This window comes from Neopelma chrysocephalum, unplaced genomic scaffold (assembly GCF_003984885.1).
Source record: "Neopelma chrysocephalum unplaced genomic scaffold, ASM398488v2 Primary Assembly neopelma1_92, whole genome shotgun sequence".
NCBI classification, from domain to species: Eukaryota; Metazoa; Chordata; class Aves; order Passeriformes; family Pipridae; genus Neopelma; species Neopelma chrysocephalum.
Window position 1 is genome coordinate 807,465 of NW_020897754.1, and position 13,312 is coordinate 820,776.

Consider the following 13,312-nt stretch of genomic DNA (forward strand, 5'->3'; position numbering starts at 1 on the left):
CCCCCGCACAGCCCCGAGGATGTCCATTCCTCATCCCCCCGCACAGCGCCGGGGGTGTCCATCCCTCATCCCCCCGCACAGCCCCGCGGGTGTCTGTCCATCCCTCATCCCCCCGCACAACCCCGCGGGGCGTCCATGTCCCATTCTCCATCCCCCGCACAGCCCCGGGGGTGTCTGTCCATCCCTCATCCCCCCCGCACAGCCCCGCGGGGTGTCCGTGTCCCCTTCTCCATCCCCCGCACAGCCCCGAGGAGTGTCCGTGTCCTGCCCCACGCCCCCCCCGCGCTGTTCTCGCGTGTCACAGCACACGCTGTCTCACTGACGGTGCCCGCACATCCCTGAGCTCAGCTCTAAACCCTCTCCCGCGCAGCAGCGAGGAGCAGTTCACACCCCACACACCAGTGGAACCGCACAACCCCTGGGGCTGCTGCCAGGTTTGGAGGGATTGGATTCCCAGAATCACAGAATGGTTTGGGTTGGGAGCGACAGTGAAGATCATCCCGTTCCAACCCCCTGCCATGGGCAGGGACACTTTCCACTAGCCCAGGTTGCTCAGAGCCTCGTTCAACGTGGCCTGGAACACTTCCACGGATGGGGCAGCCACAGCTTCTCTGGGCAACCTGTGCCAGGGCCTCCCCACCCTCCAGCAAAGTTTAAAGCAAGTGACCCAGTCATGCTGGCCACCACCACATAAATACGCCCAGTACAAAGCTCTAGAGGAAGAAAACATGAACAGGAGTCCCACATGTTTCAGCCACTGAGAAACACCAAATTTAAGGGAGGAGTGTTTGCTGTTAAGCTGTTTCATCAATGAGAGGCAGCTGTTAATGACTGACAGAGCCTCAGTCCCTCAGTTCATGCCCCCCCATCCACTCAGACGCTGGGGAGAGCCAGCCCAGGTCCCAGCAGTGTGATGCCAGCTCAGGTGGCCCCTGGCAGTGTTGCTGGTGACAAACCTTCACTGAGGAGAGCACAGGGACCAGAGTAGCACAGGCTGCCTGAACCGCAAACGAGCAATGGAGCTCCCCACACAGGCTGCTCCTCTGGAACAGCAGCTCCCACATTCCCCCTGGGATACTCAGCCTTCAGGAAGCAGCTCAAGTCCTTTAACACTGCTGGGAGTTTTTCTGAGCACTCTGGTGATAGCTCAATATACAGTGAGTGCAGTCTGGTGTGCTTTTTGGGAACAAAACAGTACAACTTACGTTTAAGTCTTCATTTGTGCTGCTACTCAACATGCTTAAATTCAGCTCAGGAATCTTCTTCCTCTGATACCCCTCATGGGATTTTTCCAAACCCCTCTTACTACTCTGAGATACAGCACTCTCCAAATGCAGAAGAGAGTTTCCCTTATCAAAGTGACTTCACTTAAAAGCCACAACAGTGTTTACAGAAAGATGTGAAAGATCAACTGCTTTTAAAGCACACAATGCTAATGAATTTCTGAACAGCTCCACAATTGCCATTAACCTTAAAAACATCATTAACTACTTTAATGCATTACCTATATCCATTTCCATGACAGATGATCATTCAAATGATTTATTTCAGCACATAAGCGCCTAAAATATCTGTCATACAACTATAGAGTGGAGGAGTTGGAAGAAATGTGGATATCAGTGGTAATCCATTTTTTTTTTCCTCATACCACCTGCCCAACCACCACACTTTTTCCAAAAGGACAAAAATATCCTAATCTTAGGCTGGAGATCTGCCTTCCACCTCCAATCACAACATTAACATGGACTCCTCACCTCAGATTTGTAGGAGACTGTGGCAATTAACCCGCTATGCACCCCCCTAAAATTCAATGTTGCCTTACAAAGAGCTTCCCAAGATGCAACTACTGTGTTGGAAATGGCTCCTCTGATCTCACTTTCTCACAATTAGCTCAGGATGCAACAAACTGGCTCTGGAGGCCCCGCCTACAGAACGAGCAGCTTTGGCTCCTGGCTTATCCCAGAGGTCACTGGCTGGCCAAGTTCAGAGACCAAAATGTCCATGTTCACTTCCAAGTCAGGAGTGAGAGCTTAAGGATTTGAGGGATAGAAATCAACAAAACAAGGCAGCATGGGAACAGCAATCCACCACCCCAAAAGCTTTATAAATAAGTGACTGTAGGCAGGCACTGGGGGGGGGAAGAGGAAAAAAGAAAAAAAAAATCCATCAGTGCACTAACATGCTTGGCCAACACTCTAAGAAACAGATTTAAGGTTTGTTTTAATAAAGTATTTCAAAAACAAGTTTACTATGCCAAGATATAAAGTGAGAGATTTTTGCCAGCTCACAATATTGTTCATTGATCCATGAAGATTTATAGTTTGTTGCAGGCATTGGTGGTGTTGTAGGAAAAATAAACCTAGCACTGCTTGCCATAGCATATTAACAATAAAATCCCTGAAGAGAAAAATTCAGTAAAAACATACCCCAGAACCCAGGACAAAGGCTGCACTTCGCTGCTCTGTTTTGTTACTCCTAGAAGCTTTCAGCTTGTAATCATGGCTGTGCTACTAATGCTTGTGTTGTGTCAGAAATAGTCAAGTTCAAAGCTGTCTGAAAATTGCAAACAGGAGTAGGTACCACTAGGGGAACGAGCAGTGTGCAGTTTCTATTCACTCTGCTATTAAATTCATCGTTTAAAAGAAATGTAACAACAGACACAAAAAAAAAAAAAAAGGAAAGGAGAGGAGGGGAGGAGAATAAAGCTCTAACAATCTCGACCAAAATGAATTAAAGAATTAAGCACAGCACTTGCCAAGAACTATTTCCATCTTAGCTCAGGGTTCCAAATCAACACACAGCCCTAAATAATGAACTCAGCACTCAAGAGCCACATAAAAGAAAGTGTTTTGTGGAAGTAATACTTACAGAGTTCAACAACCACACCTGGAGTTCAGGACTGGTCTAAAACAAAGCTGTCCTCATCCGAGATCATTACCCAGGTTTAGTGCTCAGCCTATGTATGATGCAGATTAACAACACCCAGACAACCACAACTGTGATGTTTGCCTGCATTAGAGGGGATTAATTCACAAATGAAAGGGTGAATGAGTTAATTCAGAACTAATGATAGAGTGTTTCAGAACACAGGCGTCCCTGCAACAAACTGCTGGGTTTGATGTGCTACCACTGACAAGGAAAAAAAAGCAAGCAGCTTGCCTGGGTTGTTGCCAAAGAGCAACTCCATGTCTGCATGCTGCTTCTTGCCTTGCATGTTGTCCGTGAGCTTTTGGACACAAAAAGCACCTGGCAGAACTCAGTCTCACCTCATTCAGGCAAACCTTATCATTTGAAAAATTAAGTTACAGTTGTGTTCACGTAATGAGCTTCGTGTCAGCAATGTACAGTATCCCCTAAACTACAGTGTTTCTCCCAGGTCCAGATTACATTAAATCTCATGCAGAATTATGAAGTATTTCCAGATAAAGGTCAGTGACCAGTTCAGAAGTCAATTCAGTGAGCAGCCAAAGCACAGCCTTAGTTGTTGTACTTATGCTCACATAGGTACCTGCCTTGCCAGTGGATCCCTTCTGACTTCTGAAATCTACCTTTAAGAATATGCACAACTGGAAATTATTGGGCCTCTTTTTTTTTAATACTTCTATCAAAGCTTTGTGTTGCTGCGAATGGTAGAGAAAACAACCCAGACAGCCCCCAAAAAAGCATCAGCAGCGCTGTGTTCCATGGTTTCCTGTTCAAAAAAACAGCAATTCAGGGGCTGGTGGAAGCAAAAAGCCTCTACACCCTACTCCATGGCCAGCATGGGAAAGGGAGATTCTGTCCCTCTGCTCTGCTCTGGGGAGACCCCCCTGCAGTGCTGCCTCCAGCTCTGGGGACACAGCACAGCAAGGACATGGAGATGTTGGAGTGAGTCCAGAGGAGGGACACCACGGTGATCAGAGGGGTGGAGCAGCTCTGCTGTGAGGAAAGGCTGGGAGAGTTGGGATTGTTCAACCTGGGGAAGAGAAGCTTTGGGGTGACCTGATTGTGGCCTTCCAGGACCTGAAGGGTGAAGATGGGGAGAGACTATTTCCAAGGCCCTGGAGTGACAGGACAAGGGGGAATGGCTTCAGACTGACAGACAGTAGGTGTAGATTGGATATTAGGGAGAAATTTTTCCCTGGGAGGGTGGGGAGGCCCTGGCACAGGTTGCCCAGAGAAGCTGTGGCTGCCCCATCCCTGGAAGTGTCCAAGGCCAGGTTGGATGGGGCTTGGAGCACCTTGGGCTAGTGGAAGGTGTCCTTGCCCATGGCAGGGGGAGTTGGAACAAGATGATCTTTATGATTCCTTCCAACCCAAACCATTCTATGATTACTATATGGTCCCCAGAATGAAGACTCTACATGAACCATATGATATTACCATCCCAAACCAATCATCAAGAATTTATATCTGTTTTGCAAGACAGCAAATAACAAGCTGTAAGAGAAGTAGGTGCATCTTTACATCTCTACAGCACATTGCATCTGCACAAAGGGCCAGCGTGAAGTTTAAGAGGTTAAATTCCCACCTACAGCTCCCTAAGCACACAAACTCAGGATTGATGTAATTTGCTAATTTAAACACAGATTCCATCACAATGAACGGTGATTAAACTAATGAAATACAGGAACAAGGTAATTGAACATTTTTTTTTAGACTCTCAAGTGGCAGAGTTTTAAATTACACCCCATGAAGGCAGTGGGACCCATGTAACTGTTATTCACTTTAAGGTTCTCTGTGTGCTTTAATATCTGCAGCTGACACAGTAGACATGAGTGACTGCCTCTGCTGGCAAAAGTGAAAATGAAACTCCAAAGGAAAAAAGCAGTAGCAGTGTTTCTCAGGCAACACTTTTGGCAGGACTGTAACCTGAGAGGTCATCAATTCTCTTTTCAGGAATGATTCAACCCTTTAGTCTCTCCCAGAAGTCCATCATCCCCTACATTTAAAGAATTTCAGGCACTATATTTTTTTGGTATGAAGGTAGGATGATACACCATGAGAGAAAAAAAAAAAAAGTACTGTGCCTTATCTTTCCCATCAGGCTACAAATGTTTATGCCAAGCAAGATCCATCTTTTCATTAAGTGTCTCCCATGCTTCAAGAGCCAGGCCCTACAGCAGTGAGTCAGTGCAAGCAGGTGAGTCACTGCCCTGGTCTCCCAGGATCCTGTGAGGACCTCTGAAGGATCCTGTCTTCCCTAACAAGGCAATGTAAAGTAAAACATACTTGTATGTGGGTAAAAACTTCTAAGAACTCTTAATATGTGGAACACGTGGGTGAAAATGCTCTGCCTTACCAAAGGGACAACAGCACCAACTCCTGAATCCTTGACAGCACTGATGGAAAAGTAATTGCTGGCAATTTTAATCAGCTCAGGGTGATCTGAACTCTCTATCTGTGAAATATGAAGCTGATATTACATTCATTATGCCATACTTAACATCCACAGCAATTTTTAAAAAATGCCAGTCAGGCTATTGGAGAACTCATTAAATACCCAGGATTAAGAGCAAAAAAACCTTCAAAATAGAGGTTAGAGTTTGTGGTACTCAGATTTCTTAACTTGTGCCATATTTTGCACACACAGGTATGAATTCCATAGAAAATAAAGAATCAGAGGAGTCCAGTCCTAGGAAGAAATACCCACAGAGATATCCAGGCTCCACTGAAGGCCTGCTGAGTTCTCTGGGCAGAGCTGTGCTCCCAGTGTCTTTATCAGGACTGCAGCCTTAGTTTATTACCATTATCCTGGCTCTCAAAAAAAGGGTATACAAGAGTTTATCACACCCTGACAACACAAAGCACTTGGACTCACTTCATACTTTCCACTGTCTGTTTCTCTGAGCACCTTGAGGTACCACATTTATTTTAGACTTGTGTCCTAAGCAGGTAAAACAACGTGGAGGAGCAGTTTGGCAGAGGTCAGACAACAAAAGCACATCAAGCAGCCCAGGTTTCTGCTGCAGGCACCACCACTGCTGTAGAGGTATCACATCGCTCAAGGTGGAGACAAATCACCCCACCCAGCCACTGTGCCTCTCAGAGAGGTTACTGCCACCAGATTCCTGAACCAGAAAGTTCATCACAGCACACAGCTTTCTTGTACTTCTTATCCCTCAGTGTTGCTATTTGAAGCAGCAGAAAATGAAATTTTGGGGTCAAAACACCACAAGATTTAAGCGATTCTTAGCAGTAAACTACATGATTAATTTAACATTAAAAAACCTTAGTTTGTACACACCAGGAATGTCTCCTTTCTTCTAATTCTCTTCAGAGCTTGTGCTGAGGTTCAATTTGCTCAGACTCTTTTCCCTCTCTCAAAGTGTCTGACAGCCAGCTCTGGCACTTGTTTTAGCAGAAATTATTTGGAAGAAGAGATGGACATAAGAGACATCAACGAATCACAGAATGGCCTGGGCTGGAAGGGACCTTAAAGATCATCTCATTCCAACCCCCTGCCATGGGCAGGGACACCTTCCACTAGCCCAGGGTGCTCCAAGCCCCATCCAACCTGGCCTTGGACACTTCCAGGGATGGGGCAGCCACAGCTTCTCTGGGCAACCTGTGCCAGGGCCTCCCCACCCTCCCAGGGAAGAATTTCTCCCTAATATCCAATCTAAACCTACTGTCTGTCAGTCTGAAGCCATTCCCCCTTGTCCTGTCACTACACTGGCTTCCTGTAAAAGGAGTGGTGTGATCTTTCCAGACACAGCTCTGGCTGAGCCTTATGATGCTGTAACACACGTCTGAGACAGCACAGACAAATCTGTGCTTTATTTTCATAAACACACCCCATTTATCTTTGGGGAAAAATACTCAACTGCAATAAAACAAAAAAAACCTTGACAGCTGCATTTGTTTAATTTTAAAAAGAGACAGCTGTACTTCTTGTTCAGTGAAGTGTTGCTCATATTCTCCAGCCAGAAAACCCCAAACCCCCAGCACTATTTAAAGCAAGTCTGCCATTTTAATTATTTGCCACAGAAAATTATGGAGAGGGCAGAAAACAAAAGTGCACTTGGGTAAGAAATTCAAACTTTGTGTCTCTAACTGAAATATTCTCTTCCTAGGAAAGAAACATGTCGTTCTGACTACAAAAGATGCATTCTAGTCTCCAGGGGTAAGAGAAATCACAATGAATGCAGTAAAGATCCTCATAGGGACTGCTGGAAATGGGAGAAGAACACTTCTGAAGGAACAAGACAAGTATATTTGTGACTCCAGCATTAGTCTCACATTCCTTTGGAAGATTTTTTTATTTTTCATATTTGAATGGAATCAACCAGTAAAAGCCAATTTAAAACAAAACCAAACCAAACCATCCATAGTTAAACTACATTTGCCTAAGACATCAGCTAAAAAGATATGCTCACTCTCTTTTAGGATCCCATCTGCTTTTCCCCTCAGCATTACAATGATTTTTTGAGGGGAGTCACTACACTTACACACACTCAACTAAGTCCATATCCTACTTTCCATTCCCAATGTGGTGAGGGCTTATTTTTTCATGATGAAACCATCACTCCTCTTATTTGTATTAAAAGCCAAATTTTTGTAACTTGTAAGCAGCTTGAGTTAAAAAAAAAAAGAAAAAAAAGAAAAAATAAAGCAGGCCTGGATAAAACTCATAAAAGGTAGTATCAAGTGTTCTCCAACATCCCAGGGGGAGGTGATTTCATTCTCTGGAATCTTCTAACTGAATAGTTTTATGTCTGTCTTGAACAGAATTCCAGTGACCCACCCTCCAGTTAAGGCATTTCTAACTCCTCCTAAATCAGAGACACAATCCATTTTAGCATCCAAAATTAGATCTAGTTTATATTATTCTATCTCACATTCATTAAATTATATACATGTATTTTTAAAATAATCTTTGCTGGGATCACTGAAGGAGACAACTTTCCCTTCTTTTTTTGCTTTAAAGAATGAGGGGATTTTGAGATTTAATTCAGACCCTTTAACTTCAAACCAAATGGAAATTAAAAAAAAACCAAAACAACCCAAACCTCCCTAAAACTCTTACTTGGGGTAGAATCATTTCCTACTCTGCAATGATCAACAGACAGGCAAGCAGAAGGACATCATAATGCAAGAATCGGTAACATAAATATTATCCATCAGGAGAACAGCCCCAAAGAGAGACTTTTTCACTGAAAGAGCACCAATTTGTAAGGAATAGGCTAGGGAGCATTAGCCAGGTAAGTTAAGTGACAGAACACCATGGCCAAAGGATCAGAATTTGGGTATGGGACAGAATCTCCTACAAAGGGGCATAGCCCAGCACCCAGCATAATTTTTTATTAAAATAGCCCTAGAACATTAAAAAAAAAAAAAGAATACTTTTGTATCCTGAAGTTATTACTGAATTTCCATGACAGGAGGGGAGAGTTGGAAAGTACACATTTGGAAACCTTTTTCTTGTTCTTATCACAGCAGGAGATCAGCAGACAGGGCCCTGCAGTTGATCAAGTGACAGCAAAAGGCATTCCTTGCAATACAAGGAATTCCATTTAAGGCAAACACAAGAAGGGTGACTGGACACTGGAGCAGGTGGCCCAGAGAGGTGGAGGAGTCTCCACGGTTGGCCACATTCAAAACCCAACTGCCCGTGGTCCTGAGCAACCTGGTCTGGCTGACCCTGCTCTGAACAGCAGATGTTCAAAGGTGCCACCTAACCACAGGTCATTCTATAATAATTTTGATTTTGATTTTTGAAATACACGATAAAGCTTTATTTTTCATATCTCTAGAACAGAGGCAGCTTCATTTGTCCACAAGCAGCTTTTTAATCATGGCTGTCTTAATCCAGATATCTTTGGCTTGTGCTTTCTACAGTGCACATGGCTGTAAAATAAGTTAATTTGCAGATATCCAGACACTGCACTTCAAGAAAATTACATACTTGTTGCAGTTCACACTTCAGGCTCAGGTAAGAAAACTGCACTGGGGGGGGTATTTTTAAGTCAATAAACTGTAAGAGGTGATAAAACAAAAAGAGCATCTCAAAAACTTTGCAGACAGACCAACAGACAGACAAAACAATCCTGAGTCCAGCCAAGCTCTGCAACTGCTGAAGGAGCCAGACTGCAAAGTGGAAAATACAGTCAGAGCCAAGTGAGGAGGAAGCCAACTCAGACTGGCTACTTTCCACCACCAAGTGTCAGGTGAGAGCTAGAGGGATACATTTTAATAGATTCCCATTCAAATTCCAGTGACAATTATTCCTGGTAAGCTGGTACCTACAGCCAAATCAAAAGACCAGACATATGGTTGCTTTTGTGATGAATGGCCTGACAGGAGGGCTGGGAAAGCCCCACCTGCCAAAGAGCAATTTAGGTGGTGTTCGATACTGTCTGAGCTGCCCCAGTGAGAGTGAAGTTATAATGGGTGTTTTCTAGGGAGGATATTTGCCTCAGGAAGGAATTTCCAAGGGATTTTCTTAATTTGGCTCTGGTTGCAACTGAAATTTATCTCCACTTGGAACCAGAGTTGCCTGCCCCAGATGAACTGGGGACGTGCTACAGAAAAGGAAGCCTGCAGAGCTGACAAAACCTCTGTGTTTCCAAGGCTCATGGAGGCCTTACAAGAGTTCAGGCTGATAACTGAGGATACAGAAAAAAAACCAAAGAGAAATTACACAGGAGAACATTAAATTACTGTCTAGAACCGGGAGTCTGACATTTTTTGTGTTGTGGGAGGAGGCAAAGGAAACAGGGCAAAGAGATATTGAAAGCAAGGTAAAGAACTAAAGTACCACAACCACTTTATTATTTCTAAATATATATCAGTTAATCATTACTAGGAAATGACCATGGCAGCATAATTGTGTCCCAAAAAACCTACAGGCAGAAAATAAAATATGAAAGCTATTCAGGAACCAATTAGCATTAAACAAAAAGCTGCAAGTAGCACCACCAGTAAAAGCACATTTAACAGTTAAACATCAAATACAAGATTTGAGAGACAAACTGACTTTCTACAATTTTTAAATGAAGCTTTAAAAATTATTTGATGCATATAGATAAACACATGCTAGCATTGTGTTCGATCCCCTTAGATCATAAAATAAAAAAGTGCCAGTCTTCTACTCCATTAGATGAAAGTAGATGGAAATGATGTCCAGAAGTACAAATTTAAATAAATAAACATCACAATTTCAGAGAAACTGACTTCATGCTTACAGGTAGAATATCTCGTTGACGTTCGTGAGCCTAAGTTATTTTTCATTAGAAAATTATTATTTTTAAATTGGTTCAGACTGCTCATACAATTTGCAAAACTGCTGGCACACTGAAAAATGCAAAAGTTAGCCTTTAAATTATTAATCTAATTTTAGGTAAAACATAGGCTTTAATGTCTGAATTTAAATAGTATCTAAAGCCAATTATAACTTCTTAGCAAAGAATAAGAATCAGCATGGGAAATACTGAAGGGATGAAGTTGAGGCTTATTCAGATAAAGATATTTCAGATATAAGACCACACAAATTTTTTATAATCTATTCCAAAGAGATGAGTACCAAAATTAAACTCAATACTCATCTGGATAAGACAAGCTATAAAAAATTATCATGCTCTTAATCACTGAGGAAGATCTGACAAGGCTGTGGAGTCTGAAAGATTTTATTTTTTTCCTTCTAAACTGCTCTGCAAATTGCTAACACTGTACAGACTTCCAAGTCACTCCTGCACACCACAATGAAAGGGTAGGAGGAGAACCTGAAGGATCTATTCTACTTGTCTATGCTATTCCCAGTATAACAAAGGATACTTACAATGTGTATAATTTCAATGAAAACCATTAGAATGCACTGCTTTTATATTCTTTGGTACTAAAAATATTGACAGTTTAGTTGTATTTGCAATAACAAATAGCGGCATATTATTATTATTATTACTTAGAGAATGAATTTGTATCGAATGAAAGTTTATAGATTTCAAAGTGTTTCCTTGCTTTCTTTCTAATCTCTGTCAGGTGAAAGATCAAAGGCTACAAGTCTACCCTGCAAATTGTACTTTCATACTCAGTGCCCCCTCACCTCCCCTCATTTTAGCTCCATAAAAAAAGGCTTCACCCCATTTCCCAGCTGGCAGAGCTACTCACCAATGGCCTGAGCAAGGGCTATTACAACTTCCTGGCATGTTGTGACCTCGGTGACCCCACACACAATTCTCTGGACTCCATCCACCCATACTTTGAGCTCCATGGTTCACCAGATCATCCAAGAGCCATGGATGCGCATCCGTCAAGTCATACTTGCAGCTACACCGGAGAGAAGGCAGCAGATGTCCTGCAGCAGCTACAGGAGAGAAAAATCCTGGTGTTCATAGCAAGGCATTACCAATTCTGAAAGTTAACAATTTCAGCTTGTCACCTATTTGGTAGGAGAAGCAACTCACCCTCCTTTCTTTAAATACAACAGGAACCACACACATCTCCTCACATTTTGGGGAAACAGTGGCTGGAAAGTACCCATTGGGAAAGGCCCTGGAGTGCTGGTGACAGCGGCTGGACATGAGCCCAGGTGTGCCCAGGGGGGCAAGAGGCCAATGGCACCTGGCTTGGATCAACAATAGTGTGGCAGCAGGACCAGGGCAGGGATTGTCCCCCTGTGCTGGGCACTGGTGAGGCCACACCTCAAATCCTGTGTCCAGTTCTGGGCCCCTCAGTTCAGGAAGGACATTGAGGGGCTGGAAGTGTCTAGAGAAGGGCAATGGAGCTGGGGAAGGGTCTGGAGAGTCAGTCCTATGAGGAGCAGCTGAGGGAGCTGGGGGGGCTCAGCCTAGAGAAAAGGAGGCTCAGGGGGGACCTTCTTGCTCCCTACAACTCCCTGACAGGAGGTTGTAGCCAGGTGGGGGTCGGGCTCTGCTCCCAGGGAACAAGGGACAGGACATGAGGAAACGGCCTCAAGCTGTGCCAGAGGAGGTTCAGGTTGGACATCAGGAGGAATTTCTTCACAGAAAGGGTGGTCAGGCATTGGAAGGGGCTGCCCAGGGAGGTGGTGGAGTCTCCATCCCTGGAGGTGACCACGGAATGACTGACCATGGCACTCAGTGCTCTGGGCTGGGGGACAAGGTGGGGATCGAGCACAGGACGGACTCCATGGTCTTGGAGGGCTTTTCCAACCTTACTGCTTCTGTGATCCCACACTTCAGCAATATCTACCTGTTGTGTAGACATATCAGTCAGATTCATTACAGTTTGTTTCCTGAAATGTTAAAAGTTTTTATAAAAAGAGCACCCAGAGAAATAGCACTAAATAAACAACTCCAGAGTAAACTTGTAACAGTTTCCAGTAACAAGTGCCTCTCTTCTTTTTTTTATGCTGCCTGGATGTCTCAAGGGACTGGTTAGGGATGCTTTCAGTGTTTGTTCAATAATACCTAGCAGGTGGTGCTGTAGCAAGACAAGGGGGAAACACTTTTAATTACAGCCATCCATGAGAGCCCAACTTTTGTCTCCCTACAGAAACAGCTGCAGATTCCTATTCCCAACAAACCTGTGCATTTAGTATCAAACCCCACAAAGGAAAGCAAGCAAAACAAGGAGATGCATCAGGGAAAGTGTTGTAGAGGTGGTTTAACCCCTGCCAGCACTGTGCTGGTTCTGTGAGGAGACAGATATTAGTTAATATAAATGAATAAACCCGTTAATTATATGCTAATATAATAAATAAACCTGTTATCCCAGGTTTTCCCATAGGCACTGCAATGATACTAAACAAAAAAGGAAGCCATACCACACCTCATCTACTCAGTTTTCACTTTTAAGCATGTCTGGTATACCAGCTCCCAGTTAAATTTTAAAAAAGAAAACTCCCCAGATTTATAAATTAAATAAAATGGTCAGAGGGTTGGTTTTTTTTCTAAAACAAAGAAAACCAATGAGTCAAAAAATCTTTCTGCACTCAAAAGCCAGGAAAATGTTGAAGCACAGAAATAAAGTTTAAAACCCAGGGAGCTAAACTAGGACTGAGCAATCAGCCATTTGCCTTCTGCTGTCTGGTTACCAAGAGTCAAGCTGCTCAAGGTTTATCTGAGTTAATGTCTAGATTAACTACTGATCTGAACTTTGCTTTAAGCTCAGCTTTTCCAGGAGCTGCTTTTCTTCTGTATATACATCCATGGGCATCATGGCTCACAAGAAGTAATTTCTAAGTGGAGATGCTGAGACGCCTCAGAACTCAAAAATTTTGAGGTAAAAATTCCAAGAAGAATTATTGTCTTAAAATTGTAAAGCCTTTCCCCAAAGCTGAAACAAAAACCAAACCACCAATAATGATTATTCTTTTAAAAAAAACCCCAAAACTAAACCAGAAACCAAAATA

General features: G+C 43.4%; 1 protein-coding gene across 3 annotated transcripts in view; it reads right to left on the reverse strand.

Annotated features, from left to right (window-relative positions):
• The window catches only part of RASSF8 (Ras association domain family member 8), an 81,803-nt gene that overhangs the window by 9,117 nt on the left and 59,374 nt on the right, over positions 1-13,312 (reverse strand). For all 3 annotated transcript variants that reach the window (XM_027693535.1, XM_027693533.1, XM_027693534.1), the window contains one exon: positions 11,089-11,284. In XM_027693535.1, the coding sequence (XP_027549336.1) occupies positions 11,089-11,191 (103 nt within the window). In that variant the 5' untranslated portion in view covers positions 11,192-11,284. The remainder of the gene's footprint in view (positions 1-11,088; positions 11,285-13,312) is intronic.